The sequence below is a fragment of the Aspergillus neoniger genome, assembly GCF_003184625.1.
Source record: "Aspergillus neoniger CBS 115656 unplaced genomic scaffold BO87scaffold_21, whole genome shotgun sequence".
In the NCBI taxonomy this organism is placed as follows: domain Eukaryota; kingdom Fungi; phylum Ascomycota; class Eurotiomycetes; order Eurotiales; family Aspergillaceae; genus Aspergillus; species Aspergillus neoniger.
This window is the reverse complement of record NW_020291149.1, coordinates 610,236-626,506: the sequence shown is the minus strand read 5'-3', so window position 1 is coordinate 626,506 and position 16,271 is coordinate 610,236. Positions and strand designations below refer to the sequence as shown.

General features: G+C 48.2%; 5 protein-coding genes across 5 annotated transcripts; 1 reads left to right on the top strand and 4 right to left on the bottom strand.

The window, feature by feature from the left end:
• Nucleotides 1-332: 332 nt before the first annotated feature.
• On the bottom strand, nucleotides 333-2,799 carry BO87DRAFT_377767 (M20 family dipeptidase). Its single transcript, XM_025623634.1, has 5 exons — nucleotides 2,507-2,799; nucleotides 2,340-2,371; nucleotides 2,214-2,281; nucleotides 1,030-2,147; nucleotides 333-959 (listed from the first exon to the last, which is right to left on the bottom strand). The coding sequence occupies exons 1-5, from the start codon at nucleotides 2,536-2,538 to the stop codon at nucleotides 776-778; spliced, it is 1,434 nt and encodes a 477-aa protein (XP_025478645.1). The 5' UTR covers nucleotides 2,539-2,799; the 3' UTR covers nucleotides 333-775.
• A 125-nt stretch (nucleotides 2,800-2,924) lies between these two features.
• On the bottom strand, nucleotides 2,925-3,998 carry BO87DRAFT_361713 (mitochondrial 54S ribosomal protein mL58). Its single transcript, XM_025621597.1, has 2 exons — nucleotides 3,952-3,998; nucleotides 2,925-3,860 (listed from the first exon to the last, which is right to left on the bottom strand). The coding sequence occupies exon 2, from the start codon at nucleotides 3,773-3,775 to the stop codon at nucleotides 3,170-3,172; it is 606 nt and encodes a 201-aa protein (XP_025478644.1). The 5' UTR covers nucleotides 3,776-3,860; nucleotides 3,952-3,998; the 3' UTR covers nucleotides 2,925-3,169.
• Nucleotides 3,999-4,301: 303 nt separating this feature from the next.
• On the bottom strand, nucleotides 4,302-7,047 carry BO87DRAFT_460186 (cystathionine gamma-synthase). Its single transcript, XM_025628998.1, has 4 exons — nucleotides 5,353-7,047; nucleotides 5,076-5,259; nucleotides 4,978-5,020; nucleotides 4,302-4,897 (listed from the first exon to the last, which is right to left on the bottom strand). The coding sequence occupies exons 1-4, from the start codon at nucleotides 6,692-6,694 to the stop codon at nucleotides 4,778-4,780; spliced, it is 1,689 nt and encodes a 562-aa protein (XP_025478643.1). The 5' UTR covers nucleotides 6,695-7,047; the 3' UTR covers nucleotides 4,302-4,777.
• Nucleotides 7,048-7,806: 759 nt separating this feature from the next.
• Nucleotides 7,807-11,376, top strand: BO87DRAFT_377765 (rRNA-processing protein UTP22). The gene is made up of 2 exons (XM_025623633.1): nucleotides 7,807-10,822; nucleotides 10,879-11,376. The coding sequence occupies exons 1-2, from the start codon at nucleotides 7,986-7,988 to the stop codon at nucleotides 11,042-11,044; spliced, it is 3,003 nt and encodes a 1,000-aa protein (XP_025478642.1). The 5' UTR covers nucleotides 7,807-7,985; the 3' UTR covers nucleotides 11,045-11,376.
• BO87DRAFT_377764 (putative nuclear envelope pore membrane protein) lies at nucleotides 11,347-15,867 on the bottom strand. The gene is made up of 5 exons (XM_025623632.1): nucleotides 15,562-15,867; nucleotides 15,016-15,486; nucleotides 14,812-14,960; nucleotides 11,769-14,750; nucleotides 11,347-11,708 (listed from the first exon to the last, which is right to left on the bottom strand). Exons 2-5 carry the CDS (start codon nucleotides 15,448-15,450, stop codon nucleotides 11,507-11,509), a joined length of 3,768 nt encoding a protein of 1,255 aa, XP_025478641.1. The 5' UTR covers nucleotides 15,451-15,486; nucleotides 15,562-15,867; the 3' UTR covers nucleotides 11,347-11,506.
• Between the last annotated feature and the right edge of the window lie 404 nt (nucleotides 15,868-16,271).

The following is a 16,271-nucleotide window of genomic DNA, read 5'->3' as shown; positions in this document are numbered from 1 at the left end:
TAGTATTTTCATCGTCCGAGTCCGAAGGCTCTAGGGACGTTTGAGAGCGTTTCATTGACGGCATCGAGGAAAGGCGGCTGAAATATCGGGATTACAACTGGCCATAGCATATAATTTGAATAGAAAGGGGAGACGAGAGAATGTTCAAGATTAAATGAAACGGTCGACAAAGAACCAGATTGCTCCTTTCATTCACTACTTGGTGGCTTGGCCGCTGAAGCCGAAAGAACTGTGCCCATCTTTGTTTCGTGTTGGAGGCTTATCGGATATTGATAAGTCGCGTCGTCGCGCGTCGTCATTACACGTGACATGAAAGAAATCCAATTAAGGCTCCTTCGGGAGAAGACTGAAAGGAACAACACCGCAAATATCCCCACCCTGCGGTTGATGTTGTCTTACGGAGCTCGCTGCTTGCTAACTTCCAAGAAGGTATTTGATGCAGCCCTTTTGGGGCATAAATTACCATCTTGCGTATACCTTGCCATTGCTTTGATGCAAAAGAACAACTGGTGATCATTGCCTCTAGTGATTATGCGAATATCTTGGAATTTGCGATGCTACAGTGTCCTTCATCCAAATGATATGACTTATACTGGGACGAAGCATCCCTAGGTACTATGCAGAGAGCTGCAAGCTTCAATGTATGCCATGAGGCCTCAGGTACCTTCGAGGTCCCACTGGAAGAGGACAAGTCATCCACCGGAATTCTCACACTGTGAGTGAGAGGGGTGACGTAGACTTAAGCGACTGCGAAGGTCTCCAGAGTGTCATACGGTCAGATGTCCATAGGCTCCTCCGCAACGTAATGCAAATACGCTCCCAGCAACTTGATTCCTTCAATATAATTCCTCTTATCGAGCTTCTCGTTGATCGAATGAGCAGCATCAGTCGAGCTTCCCATAGGTAGGAGGAGGACATTCTTGCCTGTAGCTTGCTCGAAGCTTAGTGTGACAGGGATACTATATGGATATCAGTCTCGAAGTATCTGAAGCAGTGTAATAGATGGCGAGTATGAATCAGAAGACATACCTGCCACCCTCACGGGTCATATCCGGCTCAACACCGAAAACCTGTTTCACAGCTTTGCTTGCAGCTGAGAAGTTCCAATGCTTCGGACTGGCAACCCACCACTTTCCATCATGCTGGAGCCACACGTTCAATGTGTTCTTGCTATTCAATTTGGCGAACTCTGCCTTGACATAGTCGAAGACGAGTTTGTTCACGTCCTCACTTTCCATATTCGGCACGGTTCGGATTGAGAACTTGCCGATGACCTTAGCTGGAATTACTGTCTTCGCGCCAGGAGCAGAGTATGCGCCCTCAATACCATGGAGAGAAAGAGACGGGTACCTCCATCTTGCCATGAGAGTTCTCTCCTTGGTGGAATGAATGCTTGTCTCGCTGCCCAGTGACTCGTGAAGATTATCCATAGTGTAGTTGATGCCAGGGTATAGGGATTTTTCTTCCTCCGTAAGGGGCTCAACAAGATCCATGATTCCAGGGATCAGGATATTTCCCTGCGAATCGACAAGTTTAGAAAGCACATGAACCAGATCAGTCATCGGCTCGTGGGCTGTGCCACCAAAGACCCCGCTATGCAAGTCCTGACCAGGGCCCGAAATGCTCACGGAGTAGTAGTTGCAGCCTCGGAGCCCGTAGGTCAAGCAAGGCTTTTCGGTCCCAAGCCAATAGTTGTCCGAGATGCAAACGGCATCTGCATCTTTGAAAAATTCCTTGCCCTCGGTTTGAATGAACTCTTCCAAACCTTCTGAGCCATACTCCTCCATCCCCTCAAAGCAACAGAGCAGATTGACCGGGAACTCAACACCAGCCCTTTTGTGAGCTTCAATAACATTCAGCCAGCCGAGGACGGGACCTTTATCGTCCGTGCTTCCGCGCCCGTACATTCTTCCCTGATCATCGACGGTCAACTCGAAAGGCTCTGTGGCCCAGCCATCTTCTTTCAAAGCCGGCTGCACGTCATAGTGCCCATAGACCAGGATGGTTCGCTTGCTCTTGTCATTACCATAACGAGCAAGCACAACCGGGGGAAGATCTAGGTGCTCTTTTCCAGGTTGTTTACCTAACGGTCTCTGTTCCACTTCGGCACCCAAGTTCTCAAGCTCGGAAGCAAGAAACTGGGCCATCTGATGGGGGAAAAATGAGGGATTAGTTTAGTAGTGATGAGGGCTGAGTCAGGTTGCAGTACACACCTTGAAGACATCCTTTCTGTTCTCATCCTGTGCGGAAATAGATGGGATAGCGACAGCCTTTCGTAGACCTTTGAGTTATTTGAGGATGTATTCTCCACAGCAGGAGTTTGGGAGAGCGTGACGTACGGTCAATGAAAGAGCCCGACAAATCGTCGACCCTGTGCAGATGGTCACCCAAATCATGTCAGCCAGCGGACCATAGTAGAAGCATATGACAAGGAAGGAAACGGCCAAAGTAGAAGCAAAACCAGCAATGACAAAAAAAGAGGACGAGTAAAATGAAGGTGGCTTACTGCTTGAAGAAAGGTTCAAGTTGCGGTGCCATTTTTGGATCACTGATATTTCCGTAAAATGAGCGGCGTAAAGATAGATGGCGTATTTGGTGTTGAATGGAAGATATTCGTGGCGCCCGGATATCCTTGAAGTGCGCAGGTGATGATGACAGATATAATCTGCACTCCCTCCAGCTAAGCGATGTTGCAATGCGACGGAGGGGGAGGGGCATTTGTGCTGTGGAAGATAATGGAAGTAACCTGATTTGCTTGTTGGGTTGACACAGGTTTACCTAACAGTATCCTCGCTATCATTCGGTTGGTTGTCCGTCCTGCCCACCTCGGCTTGGTACTAGGAAGGTTCCCGTTCCGGAGCGCAAATAAGCGCCCATAGCCATTAATGAGCATCTAACCTCGATAAGAACCAGGAGAATTTGGGCGCTACTGAAAGGTGAAGAAAAGAAACAAAGCCAATAACACAGCCAATCTTCTAAAATACATTTCATTTCCCAAGAGTGACAACGCTAGAATACATGATTTTATACAAAATGTTGAGCTTCCTCGATGCATGTTCGCAAGCGAACAAGTCTCTTTGGTACACCCAATCGAAAGTAAGGCGGTGCGTGACAGAAAATATGATTGAGGTAAAGACAAGTGGGGGGAAAATAATAGCTGATTGTGGCTTTACTGATCCCTTCCCCATGTCTCCTTCCGCAGCTGTCGGTCTTCTCTGGCCATCCGACGTTTCGATCCCCATCTTGATTGCACAGCTTCCAGGATTCGCTTTTGGATGTCCTTCTTCTCTGGACTAGCCTCACAGACCATTGCAATAAACATTGGGGAACAGTCGAAGCGCTTGGCCAACTTCAACCGACTCCATGTCATCGGATCAGTGGCCCTGAGCCTGCGAATCTCTCTTATATCTGATGGGTTTAGATGGTATTTTTTCTCGGTGGTCACTTTGGCTGCGAGGGGAAGGGATTCGGCGTTGCTACCCTTGACAGACGCGTTGCGCAAATTTCTCCGGATATCATCAGAGGGCAAGAATTTAGTGGGCGTGTGGTAAACTGACGGCGCACTTGACGGTGGGTTGTAGATGATATGATCCTCTTGAGAATGGCTCACAGAAGAGCCAAATGAGGCATCTGGCTTGACACGTAGACGCTGCTTTGTGCGCCTGTATGAAGACTGATTGCGTCGCAAACCTAGGGTGACGCACTCGTAAGGAGAGGGCAGAAGGAATGGCAGTGCCAGAAGAGGCCGCCTAGGAGCTGCAAGGCAATTCGCCATCGCGACCAATCTCAGTCTTTTCGGCTCTGAGATGATAGCAAGTAAGCAGCTACAGCTGGAGGAAGAGGTGGCCGTCAGATGGTACCTAGTGCAAGGAAGCAGAAGTGAGGAATTAGTGAATCATTGATTTAACATAAATATACAGCACATAAGAAGTGCTAAAGTGGAACACATACGAGAAGATGCCAAAAGCCTAAGATTAATTAGACATAGCCAAGTAGAGGTTTGTAGGGGAGGTACCGGACGAAATTGGGGAAGTCGACTTTTTCCGAACTGCTAGTCTCGTGACTCTGGCGCCGCACTAGCCTAACTGATCATGTAGAGAAACTTGGGTACAGACCTATTTACACCGTTTAGTCTTCGCTTTTCAGCCGTTATTGTTATTAGAGTCTTTGTCCTGATTATCTTTATAATTATCGCTGTTCTTTAAAATAACCTCGAAAGCAATTCGGAGCACTGGGTGCACCAGCTGGTTTAGCTTATAGCTGCTCCTTATCATGAAGGCAACTAAGAAGATCAATCACCTATGGTTTCCCGGCAAATTTGCCCAGCTAATTGGGCCCTCAATATTTGTATTTGTAGGCTATCAGGCACGCTAGTACACTGTACTCTTGAGCGTCAGTGATCACGGGGACACGTAGGCACGGACATGGATGCCGTGCAGATAATTTGTATTTGGTTGTCAAAGGGTCTCTAGTCTAAGGGTCCACAGATACAACACCCGGAGAGTGGTTGTTGGCTTGATAGATAAGTGGAACACGACTGAAAAGTTAATAGAGCAAAATATTCATCGCGGTACTGGGCTAATTTCTGGAACCTCAAGCCATGGCTCATTGGCTATGATAGGCCCTTGGAAGTTCAGTACTCTCTTTCACCAAGCTACCAGGCAGTCCACTAAATATGTAGTCACCCGAAAAGCTTTGGCATGAAAGTCGCATGTTATGTAGGTCATATGATGCATGCTTTCGTAAGTCTATAAACGCTCTTTCCAGGAAGCCTGCATCATGTGTTTACTTCAGCGACAGCATTCAAAGCTTGCTGGAATCGCTGGCGAAGATCCGAAACATCTTCTAAGCCGACACTTATCCTTACTAGGTCAAAGTCGACACCAAATGAGCTTGCCTAAATGATGGAAAGCATGAGTATATACCCAACTAAAAGCGAAGTTTATGCCGTGTCGGGGATCGGAGAGGTTGACATACCCATTCTAGTTCACTATAGTGCGCCAACAGAGTGTAAGGGCAACTGCATCAATGTTAACAGGCTTGTCGCCCATTTTCCTGCCATGACAATGACCTACCTCAGTGTAAAATTAGTACCGAGACTAGGTCCTTTGAGTACTTTGAGTTGATCAAAGAAAGCAACTGCCGCTGCCGTTGAATGAAATGTAACCGAAAATAGACCGCCATATCCTCCATTTTTGTTGCGGAATGCTTCATACAAGGGTCTTGAAGAGTTGTACTTCGGATAGTAGACCTTTTTCACTGCAAGTCAGTTAGCATTGAACGCATTGGGCAGGTACATCGAGCAATGACACCCAATAGTCCAACATCGAAGGGATTTGATTGTTAGCTTACCGAGTGGAGAGTCCTCCAACATCGCTGTGATGTCTTCCGTAGTCTTATTGATCTTATCAATTCTGGATATGAAATCGCGGCTATTCCTTTCGAGGAACACGGCATCTTCTGCCCAAAGATTGTCCTCATATTCGCGTGCAAATATATCTTTTAGAGAACCGTAATGATGCCCATGGGGGTTAAGTACTGCACTCCCTCCCATAACATTACTGTCACCACTGAAGATCTTGGTCAAGCTGCTTACCACAATATCTGCATAGGGAAGCACATTGATGTTGAGGAAATTCCCAACCGTCTCATCTACTACAACAGCGAAGTTATACCTGTCGGCGAGTGATCGGATCCTCTTCAAATCAGGGGCTTTCAGTAACGGATTGCCCGGAAATTCAGTGAATAGAGCGAGGAATCTCTCTCCTTTCAGTAGCCTTGACTCCAGGTCATCAAGATCCTCCGAAGAGCCATGACCATAGAACAAACAGCCCGGGCCCCATTTTTGAAGTATCTTTAGGGTGTCGGTGTAGGGAAATCCAAAGCAGATGCTCTTCATATCTCCCTTCGCAACCATCAACATCTGATGTGCGTTGAAGATGGAACTCATGCCGGTCGGAAAGAGAAAAACATCGGACTCTGTCAGCCCCGCGACACGTCCTTCTCCTGACTCTTCTTCAAGGGCCTCGTTAAGCTCCACATCGGCTGTCAAAACGCCCGCAATGCGTCGCCGTACAGCCAGCTTTGCCTGACCGGCCAGCGAGGTGCTTAGATTCCGACCGAATCGTTCTTCAATGAACTGGACATGTTCGCGGCCATCTTGCATGCTGCTGGTTGTCGTAATTGTACTTGTAGTACTGTCGCGTGCGTGCGTCCCATTTCCCTGAGACTTTCCACTTATGGACTCTCGACCCTGATACCTCCTGGGCCCCTTGAAAAACCGTGGCGATGCAATACTTTGAGCTACAGGTTTCCTTTCCACGAGAGACCCATCCCTTAAAGCGTTCAGGCAGAACTCAGCACGTCTACTTGAGATTCCATTTCCTGTATGTTGCCAGACCTGCTTGGCGATTGGCGCGTATTGGATGGGATATATCACACACGATAGTATCAAGTCTGTACCAGACGGCGCGTCTTCGCCCTGAATAGGAAGGGCAAAATCTATTGTCCGGACATTGCAGGGTTCCTCGGCTTGTATTTTCGATTTGAGAAATGAATAGCAGACCCCTGATGTTTTGAGGGAAGGGAATAGTATAGCCGTTTCCAATTCTGGGCTTCCATAGCGACGTACGATCTCCCTCGCCAGATCCTGTATGATGGGGTGTATAAAGAACCGAGGATAACCGCATTGCATCTTATTCACAACCCAAGACTCTCCTTCCTCGTATGCAACATTCGCTTTCCATGTTGGAAGGGATACACTGACTGCCTATGAGGATGTGAGTAAAGCCCAAATGTGATTTAAAATAGCTTCTAAGCCTTGCGCAACTCGTCCGAGCCAAGATGGCGACCGAGACAAAAACTAAAAGGGTGGTGAATAGAAGCTGGGCGGGGTTGCGCGGGGTTGGAACATACGTGATCAGTGTGAGGAGGGACTGGGCCTCCGATGTCTTGGATCATTGTAGCACAAAGGAAACGGCACTATATCGAAGACAGTAAGAACAGAGGCGGACAAAAGAAGGTACGTAGTGTAAAGAATGTTAGCAAGGTGGCGGATGGTGAAGAAAACTTGTCAGGACAATAAGTAACTACTAACTAGTAGTTCGTACTAATTCTAATGAGTCAACTGCGATTTCGGCGCTGCCCTCAGAGGTGTCTAGCCAATGATCAATGCCAGTACATCCCAGGACAATTTACAACTCATGAGATAGAGTATCATTGTAGCCATCATGCTTAGTCCCTAACTAATAAGTATTATAAGCCCCAAAAATCTATTTCTACTTCTGTTCCTCATTCCATAGATTGTAATGGTGAGGGAGGGTTGACTGATACTGTTAGGCTGTTTGCACTTGCTGCATGGTAATACGAAAGGGCTACCTTACACTGTATGCGGGGTACCTATCTCCGAAGTACTAGATAGATATGACAAGACCTGAATACAATATTACCCAAGAAAATAGAAATTATGTTATATAATCCATGGAAATAAAGGGAAAAAAGGGAAAGGCCTTTGATGTAGAACTAAGTAGTACTGATAGTAGTAGCTTGGGACGAATCCAATTGCACCTGGGGTCCCAACGATGCAAGACACGGCCTCTTGGTCTTACACTGGTCAACTTACACTAGTCAGTTACGGAGTTCCGGGAGTAACTACTAGCTAACTGTGGTTACAGATCCATTCATCTGGCTGCTTACTCAGCTAGCTATCTCCACGTGAGAGTGGGTATCGGAGATCGGACGTTGCTTTCCCGTCAAGTCAAAAATCAAGAGGCTAAAAATTACAGCAAAGGGGAAAAAAAAAAGAGGGAAGGACTGGAGGTAGTAAACAAAACGACGCAGACATTGCAGTCTATTCGAGACAGCTAGTCCATCACAGGGGAGGGTACTTTTTACACAGCTGCCAATTTTTCCTGCTCGGGTCGCATTTCCAACAACTTCCTCAATTAACGCTCAGAGCAGTTTTTGTTCCTTGAAGCCTTTTCAATATGTCGGCCCATACAGCAAAAAGAAGGAGACTGAGCCCTTCACCGGACGATTCCTCACGTACACAAAATAATAGTGCATACTCGGTATCGAATCGAAATAACCTGACTGATAGCGATGCCGCTAAATCCTCTCGAAAGTCCGACGTTTCTACTCTGCGCACCAGTGGGCGAGCAAAGAACGACCGCTCCGCTGAACTTGCGCTCGCCAGCGGTTTCTATAAATCCACCTTTTTCAAGCTACAACTGGACGAACTACTGAATGGGTCGAGGCCGAACTATGACAAACAAGTCTCGCGACTCCAGGAGACACTTCACAAGTTGAAAAGCGTTATCGAATGTCTTCCAGATAGGCCACCAAAATCAACCTTTGAAGCGGAGAAGGAGCTGCGTGGCGCGCATGGAATTACCGTTCCATTCCCTGAACCTCGCCCGGCCAAGGATACAAAGTACACCGTATCCTACTCGAAACCAACAAATATCAATGTGGTCGGAAGTCTCTCTTTGAAAACAGGTGCCAAAAGCGATGTACCGTTGTCGGTGGACTTGGCAGTCACGATGCCCAGTGCTTTGTTTCAGGAAAAGGATTACGTGAACTACCGCTATTTCCACAAGCGGGCATATTACATCGCGAGCCTTGCTGCCGGGATTAGGGAAGCGGAGGAACTGAATCTCACCGTCAAATTTGGGCTTCAAGATGGTGACAGCCTTCGTCCTGTTCTTCTACTGGAGCCTAATGGCACCGAGATAAAGGAGTCCCTGCCTGCAAAGACTCAGATTCGTATAATAACGGCCATCGAAGACTCCTTGTTCCCAATCTCTCGGACCTTGCCGTCGAGAAACAATATTCGCCAGGGCTCAACGGATGTGCCTGTGTCTCAGGAGTCCACCCCATTCTACAATGCCGCTCTTCGTTCAGAAGCCACAGTGGCACAGTATCACAAGTTTCTTTACAACGCTGCTCGGAATTGCGAATCCTTCAAGGATGCCTGCATTTTAGGCCGGACATGGCTCCGACAGCGGGGACTGGGCTCATCTCCGTTCAAGGGCGGATTCGGTGGTTTTGAATGGACAGTGCTCATGGCTCTCCTCTTCGAAGGAGGAGGTCCCAACGGCAAGCCCGTTCTACTAAAATCATATAGTAGCTACCAGCTATTCAAGGCGACCCTTCAATTCATTGCAGGAAGGGACCTGGCCATTCCGTTGCTATTCTCCGCTACGGACATATCTTTTCCTGATGGCACCCCAGTCCTATATGATGGCAAACGCGGGTTGAATGTCCTTTATAAAATGGCCCCTTGGTCCTATGCCTTTCTTCGCCGTGAAGCAAACACTACTGTGCGCATGTTGAATGAATCTCGCGACGACAACTTTGACAAAGTCTTTATCATCAAGGTGAATGAACCTCTTCTGAGATTTGATCGCATCTTGAAGCTTCCAGCGCAGGACAGTGCAAACATCCTCCGGAGCCTTCGCAGCCAGACTGCTGTATATGACGTGATTGTTAGAGCGCTTGGGGACAGAGCGGATCTCGTACATATTTACGGGGATGTTTTCAAGCCCTGGCCGGTAGACGCAAAACCGCATCGCAAGCCGGAAAGCCAAAGTGTCTCCGTGGGTATCGTTCTTAATACCGACAACGCTGAGCGTGTTGTCGATCATGGCCCGTCTGCAGAACAGAAAGAAGAGGCAGCTTCTTTTAGGTCATTTTGGGGAGAGAAGGCTGAACTCAGACGTTTCAAGGATGGTACTATTCGAGAGAGCTTGGTATGGACTGATGAGAAGTCATCACCATCTATAGTGTATCAGATCTTGATGTACATCTTGAGCCGCCATTTTAACTACACCAAAGACGACGTGGTATTCATTGGAGATGAATATGACGACAAGCTTCGCGAAGGCGGCGACGATGTCTTCTCTTACTCGAGTCCCGCTTTTCAGGCAATCACCGATGCCTTCACTTCAGTGCAAAGATCAATTCAAGACATGGATGGTGTTCCCCTAACTGTTAGGCATCTGGCACCAGCTAGCCCTAGTCTGCGCTACACTGCCCTCCGGCTCCATGGTACTGCTGGGGTTGCATCCAACCCTGCGGACATTGTTCTTCAGTTTGAGAGCTCGGCCCGGTGGCCAGATGATCTGAAGGCTATCCAGATGACCAAGGTCGCCTTTCTCATCAAGATAGGAGACTCCTTGAAGTCGGGTGGGGTTGCTTCCGCCTGTAGAGTTGGGTTGGAAAATGAGTCAACGGGGTTGATGAATAATTCCTTCTTGGACATCACCCATACATCAGGAATAGTTTTCCGCCTTAGGATTCACCATGAGCGCGAGCAGCTGTTGCTAGAACGTCAACTGAAGGAGAAAGGTGCTAGCCCGCTGGCGAAACAACAAGTGGCTTATGCCTTAGCTGCATATAAACGACTCTTTATCCAAACACCTCGTCTAACGCAGGCAATCCGCACTTTATGTACACGCTTCCCACTGTTGTCGCCAACAATTCGTCTCGTTAAATATTGGTTCAATTGCCACCTGCTCGCAGGTCATGTCAATCAAGAGTTGATTGAATTACTCGTTGTCCGGGTGTTTACCCAGTCTTATCCTTGGGACAGCCCCTCGAGTGTCATGGCCGGCTTTTTGAGGACGCTTCATGTCCTTGCCCGATGGGATTGGCAGCAGGAGCCATTGATGGTCGATTTCGGTGAATTAAACAAGGAGTCAATGGAAGCGATCCAGACTCGCTTTTCTGCCTGGCGAAGCGTCGACCCGGCCATGAATACCGTCGCCTTGTTTGTTGCTTCCGATATTGACACTGATGGCGTAACTTGGACACAGCATGAAATGCCCCCAAAGGTCGTGGCTGCTCGAATGTGTACTTTGGCTAAAGCGGCCATGAAATTGCTGCGGGAGCAGGGCTATGGCCTTACTGTGTCAGACTTGTTCCATACGTCCCTAGCACCCTACGATTTCGTTATCAACATTCGCCCGGGCCTGCTACAGGAACGATTGGCACTGCCTACGAGATTCAAGAACTTAGATGCGCGGAGAACTGCACGAACTGCTAAACCTGCAATGGTGTCGTCCTTCGCTCGTGACCTGCAGGCTTGTTACCATCCAAACATGCTTCTCTTCCACGGCGACGAAAGCTGCAGCGTTATTGGCGGTCTCTGGAACCCACAGATTCTCAAACCGAAGAAATGGACGCTGAAGTTGGCATATTCAACGTGCCCCTCAGAACCGAGAGCCACCGAAGAAGTGTCTATGAACTGCCAAGCCGTCCTAAGCGAGATCGCCAGACTAGGTGCTGATTTGGTGGATAGTATAGAAGTGCATACAGAGGTGGCTTCCGAGAAGTAATTTACGAATAGCTATAGATAGACCTTTCCAATTGATTTAACCTGTACATTTCAATACCTAGCGCCGTTGCGATGCGATTGCGAATGGAAAAACCAAAAGTTCATGAGAAAGAAAACAAAATGCTGGAATCACACTCGTACACATCCTATTAGTTCCTTCTACCTTCTATCTCAGGGGCGTGCCATTGGTTTCTCAGTCTTCTCAATCGATTCTTGAGAAGAAAAGGAACAGTATTTGTCTTTGATTGCGACAACTTCATAGGTGCCTTCATCGGATGTTTTGATGCTTTTCGTGTGCTCGTAAGAGATATCGTGCTTGATATCGAGTATCTCGGGCTTTCTGCCTCTTCGAGTATTCGAGCTCCGGATATACCTAACAAGTCATTAGTTAAACCACGGTGATATACAAGAGGAATGATAATGAGCGACATACGTAAACTCGAATGGAGGTGTTCCCCAGAACTCAAATTGAAGTTCGGCCTCTCCTCCTTCGTGTATATCAACAACGGAGACTTGACCTTTGCTGATTCTCACACTCGGCATCTCATGAATCGTCTTTGTTATGTTCTTGTGTGCCTTGCACTTTCCACTCGCGCCGTCACCTACAGCGGTGATGGTGAAGACTCCTGGCCGCTCGGCAATCCGGCGGAAATTCGTGGTCTTGGAAGTAGCTTTTTTGGATGCACCGTCGAATGTATAGAACACGTCAAATGGAGCGTGACCAGACAATGAGAAAGAAAGGCGTTCGCCGACACAGTAATCGGTCTTTGATTCCAGAGGGATGATTGTGGGCACGTCCGAAACCGCGACCCTCACCGAAGAAGAGTCAAATTCGGTTTCTTGCTGGCATCCACGTGCATCTCTCACTTTGCGGATACTGACGACATGTTGGCCCAATTCAAGATGGCGTCGTGGGATAGGCAAGTTATGCCTGTTGGATTTGATGTTTGGGATTGACACAATTTCTGGTTTGGCTTTCGAGTGGTGCTTGATGGAGATTTCGAGGGAAAATGGCGGTACGCCCTCCAAAGTAATGGGTATCAGTTCCTCGCCACTGATGTCTTCTTTGCAGAAACCGTAGATACGACCAGGCGAGTCAAAACGTGCAGAGGGGAGGGGGTTTACCCTTTGCGTCACGACAACCGGCCGGCTGCGAGGATCATGGTCGTAGAGATGGTCGCCGACTTCTGTGAATTTGTATGTATAGGAACCAGGCTCTGACGTGTCCATTTCCATGGAGGCAGCATTCAGGGCTGTCTTCAGACTCTGTAGCCTGACTGACGGTGAACCACGAGACGTCTTGCGCTGCTGCTCGTACTGTATGTCGTAGGGGGGGTTACCCGACAGCCGAAGCTCAAGACTATCATCTTCGCCTTGACAAACATCGCGTTTCGTTACGTGGCCATCGTCGCCAACGGGAGAGCCATCCACTGTCGTGATATGAGGGCGAGGTATCCAGGACACCTCAAAGACGTTGGCTGACTGGTCAATAGAGCCAGGGCAAGAGCTATCAGCAACGTCCACAAGTTCGTACTGCCCTTCTTGAGCAACGGTGAGCACGCTATTCTCTTGCCAGAATGTCTTCTCAAGAACGACAGAATTGGTATTCATGTTGCGATATCTGACGTTCCACGGCCTCTCCCCACTTAGTCTGACCGGAATGTCAAGCTTGGAGTCCTGCAAAGCCAAGTATTTTCTACTTTTTTCAATCTGGCCGAAGGACGCGTGCGGTGGCTTCGAGCGAGCGTCAATCTTGATAGTGTCCCTGAGAGTCCGTTTGCAGTTCGAACGATCCTTGACGCCAGTTAGCACAGTGGCATACTCGCCACCGCTGACGAGCTTTTCTGTCACAATTGTGGCCATTTCGCTGTCGGAAACCAAAGAATACTTCGTCTTCTTGCCGTTGTGGACGAGCTCGTATTGCAGCGTCCATGGCGCTTCACCTAGGAAGGCTACGTCTACGGACACTGGCTCCCCAAAGCAAGCCTTGCGCACCTCCTTGTTCCCAAGGAAATGAGCAGAAGCTGGAGGTTTCACATCTTGTTCTAGGACTGGTACTTTGTCCCTGAGAGATTGCGGAGCGTAAACAGTGTCCGAGATGTCCAAGAAGCGATAACGATAGGCGCCTGCCTCTGAAGGGGTGAAATCCAGCTGAGCACGCAGCCCGTCAATTGTCTGGGACTTTGTCTCCACGCCTTTCGAGTGTTCAACAACATATCGAACCCGGAAAGGTGGCGATCCAGTGAGGTCCAGATCAACGAGTAGACCGACAGGGTTATTAGCGCACTTGTCAAAGATCTTCTCGTACCTAATGGCCAGTTCAGGGTCGGGAGGATTGCGCAGGTAACAAGAGGAGGGTTCCAGCGTTTCTCCAGAACAGTATTGGCTTGAAACTGAGTTCAGGCTGTACCAACCCGGATCCTTAATCTGAGGTTTCTGGTCGAGACTCTTGAGTGTGAGTTGACGAACTTTGTTAGGCTGTTCACTTGGACTTTCTTGATCGCTACCGCTGAACGAGTACACCAGAGAAAAGGGCCCATCATTGGCGTAGCCTTGACCAGAAGGATGGTATTTCAAGGGAAGGTCAACGCTGTCGCCACGTGCAACCTCTAGGAAGCTCTGGTCATTGCAGCCAGTCAGAGACAGGCGTGGCCTCTCGTGGACTGAAAATTGATGCCACTGTGATAGAGACTTGGTCGAGGAGCGATCAAATACATCCAAAAGCGCCGAATAATTTGCGATGTTCCCTGCACCATCATGTACCTCTTCAATGCTGTAGAGCCACTCCCCGCCCACATTCAGTGACTCATTCAACGGAACTTCGATGATTTGGCTTTGAGCCCAGGCGACTTCGGGTTCTCTGGAATTGAAAAGGAGGCCGGAATTTCTCTGACCCAACAATGGCGAGCGCAAATTATCGGGATGTATGTTTTGAAACGAAAATCCTCGGTCAAGATGATTCACTTGTCTGCTGTACTTAATCTTCAATGGCGGCGTGCCCTCGACCGCTAGTATCAGGTTTGACAGTTCCCCTCGACATTTATGAGTGTGCGAGTTCTTAACCAGCGCCCGGGGACAAGTGACAACGAGAGCATCAGACGAGCGCATGTGTACATCAAGGTTAGACTCATCTACTACCCTCTGCAGGCGATAAATGCCCGGTCGCCGAGTTGAATAGAGAAGATCTCGATGAAGGTCTGAACTTGAGCTTTGGTGCCTTTTCTCTGCATATTTTTTCATCTGTTTCAACTGCTTGGACGATAGTATGATCGTTTCATTTGCGCCGGTGTCGTAATCTAGACGTAACAACTCGATAAGGATAGGATCCGTTTGATTGACTCGAATTAGCAAATCGATGGCAGTCTTTTGTGCGTCGATGCACAGTGGTACTTGGTCTGGGTTTAGAATAGCTGAACTGCATGATTTTGTTAGCGTATACAAATAGTTATGTCAATTGCCAAACTAGGGGCTCTTACCCTTCGGGGAGTATATGAACGATCTGCTTTCCTAGAATAAGAGATGCGTTGTGAATGATATCACCTGGCTTCACACTTCGTTCAGAAATGGACAGCTCTCTATCGTAGGCCAACTTGACTATGCCAGCGATCCATGTCCCAACCGGGATCTAATTACAAGTTAGCAAGCTCTTTGTTTTACTGCGGCGACGTGGACAAGCATACGGGGATTCGAAACATGAGGAATACATTGCAGACAACGTGAATAATGAAGATTGCAAGTGTAGTGGGAAAAGCCCATTCTAGCCACGGGATGCGCAGCGCCTGTAGACCGAAGAGAAAGACACCATCGACAGCAGCCCATTTAAGGAATAACCAAGTCGAGTCCAAATCATCGGATGCCGTCCAAGACTCGTATACTCGCCAAGCATTTAATGCTACATAGAAAGCCGCAATGTAAAGTCGCTGCGACGGGGCATCTATAACCCCTACTGGTATGAGTGGTCGATTGGCATCTTGTGCGGGTATCTTTGAAAGACTCTTCGTCTGCTCTAAATCCCGGGGCTTCGGCTTAGATGTGGAATAGCTCAAGTCTCTGATCTTCGGAGTTCGTTGTGGTGTCTGCGGGAAAGCAGACCGAAGTCGAGGAGTACCGTTCATGGCATGCTGCGGTCATCAAAAAGAGGGCACAAAGACCTATAGTAGACGTAATAGGGTGAGCTTTTTGTGCTCTAGAAAGGATGGTTTGTGAAAATTGGATGAATTACTCACGAGAGTTGCTGAGGCTGGCGGTTGTCTTGGACTCACCAGGGGAAAGTGGTTGTTGAGCCGTTCGATGTTGCGAAAGAAAAAGAAAGCGCGAGGGAAAAGAAAACAGGCTAGTGAGTAGTAGGTTGGGCTGCGCGTATTCGAAAGAGAACTTCGGCGAGATCTGGCACACTAATAACGTACTCGCGTTGTAAACCTATTATGTTTCCTTTATAATTTGGTAAATGTGCTTGACAATGTGAAAAGTCCCGAACAATAAGTGGTGAAATACCGGGACCTAGCTAGACAAGAGTAATAAGTAAATGCAAGGGTTTAGCTTTTTAGCTGTCGGAAGTGCTCCAGTTTGCAGCTCGGATCCCGTTAATGATGTATGAAGATCACGTGTTACACGGTGGAAACAGGCCCATTGGATGCTTTCGCTAACTAAACTAGTACTAGTAGAGCGCGCGTCTGCAAACGCGTGTCGCTTACTGTAGATTCAGGTAACTGGTATACAAACTAAACTACCTACTACTCTCCACGGGAGACCTTACTGAGATGCAACGGGAGCCGTAGTAGACTCCTCTATAATCATATACAAGGCCACTTCTTCGCCTCCTCTGGACTGGACACTCCATATCTACGGAGTAGATCGATGCTGCGGGAAGCCGTAAGTACCTGGTATCCCAGTACTCCGTACACGTGGTGTAATAGACTACGGAGTGTACTCCGTA

Excerpts from the sequence above, each read along its gene's own strand:
- BO87DRAFT_377767 (XM_025623634.1), bottom strand. The coding sequence starts at position 2,538 with ATGGCACCGCAACTTGAACCTTTCTTCAAGCA. Across the intron at positions 2,372-2,506 it reads CTTGAACCTTTCTTCAAGCA|GGTCGACGATTTGTCGGGCT; the intron begins GTAAGCCACCTT and ends CCATCTGCACAG. Across the intron at positions 2,148-2,213 it reads ACAGAAAGGATGTCTTCAAG|ATGGCCCAGTTTCTTGCTTC; the intron begins GTGTGTACTGCA and ends TTCCCCCATCAG.
- BO87DRAFT_361713 (XM_025621597.1), bottom strand. The coding sequence starts at position 3,775 with ATGGCGAATTGCCTTGCAGCTCCTAGGCGGCCTCTTCTGGCACTGCCA.
- BO87DRAFT_460186 (XM_025628998.1), bottom strand. The coding sequence starts at position 6,694 with ATGCAATGCGGTTATCCTCGGTTCTTTATACACCCCATCATACAGGAT. Across the intron at positions 5,260-5,352 it reads GTTGGAGGACTCTCCACTCG|TGAAAAAGGTCTACTATCCG; the intron begins GTAAGCTAACAA and ends ACTGACTTGCAG. Across the intron at positions 5,021-5,075 it reads GGTACTAATTTTACACTGAG|TTGCCCTTACACTCTGTTGG; the intron begins GTAGGTCATTGT and ends ACATTGATGCAG.
- BO87DRAFT_377765 (XM_025623633.1), top strand. The coding sequence starts at position 7,986 with ATGTCGGCCCATACAGCAAAAAGAAGGAGACTGAGCCCTTCACCGGAC. Across the intron at positions 10,823-10,878 it reads ACTTGGACACAGCATGAAAT|TGCTGCGGGAGCAGGGCTAT; the intron begins GCCCCCAAAGGT and ends CGGCCATGAAAT.
- BO87DRAFT_377764 (XM_025623632.1), bottom strand. The coding sequence starts at position 15,450 with ATGAACGGTACTCCTCGACTTCGGTCTGCTTTCCCGCAGACACCACAA. Across the intron at positions 14,961-15,015 it reads TCCTCATGTTTCGAATCCCC|ATCCCGGTTGGGACATGGAT; the intron begins GTATGCTTGTCC and ends ACTTGTAATTAG. Across the intron at positions 14,751-14,811 it reads GTTCATATACTCCCCGAAGG|TTCAGCTATTCTAAACCCAG; the intron begins GTAAGAGCCCCT and ends AAAATCATGCAG.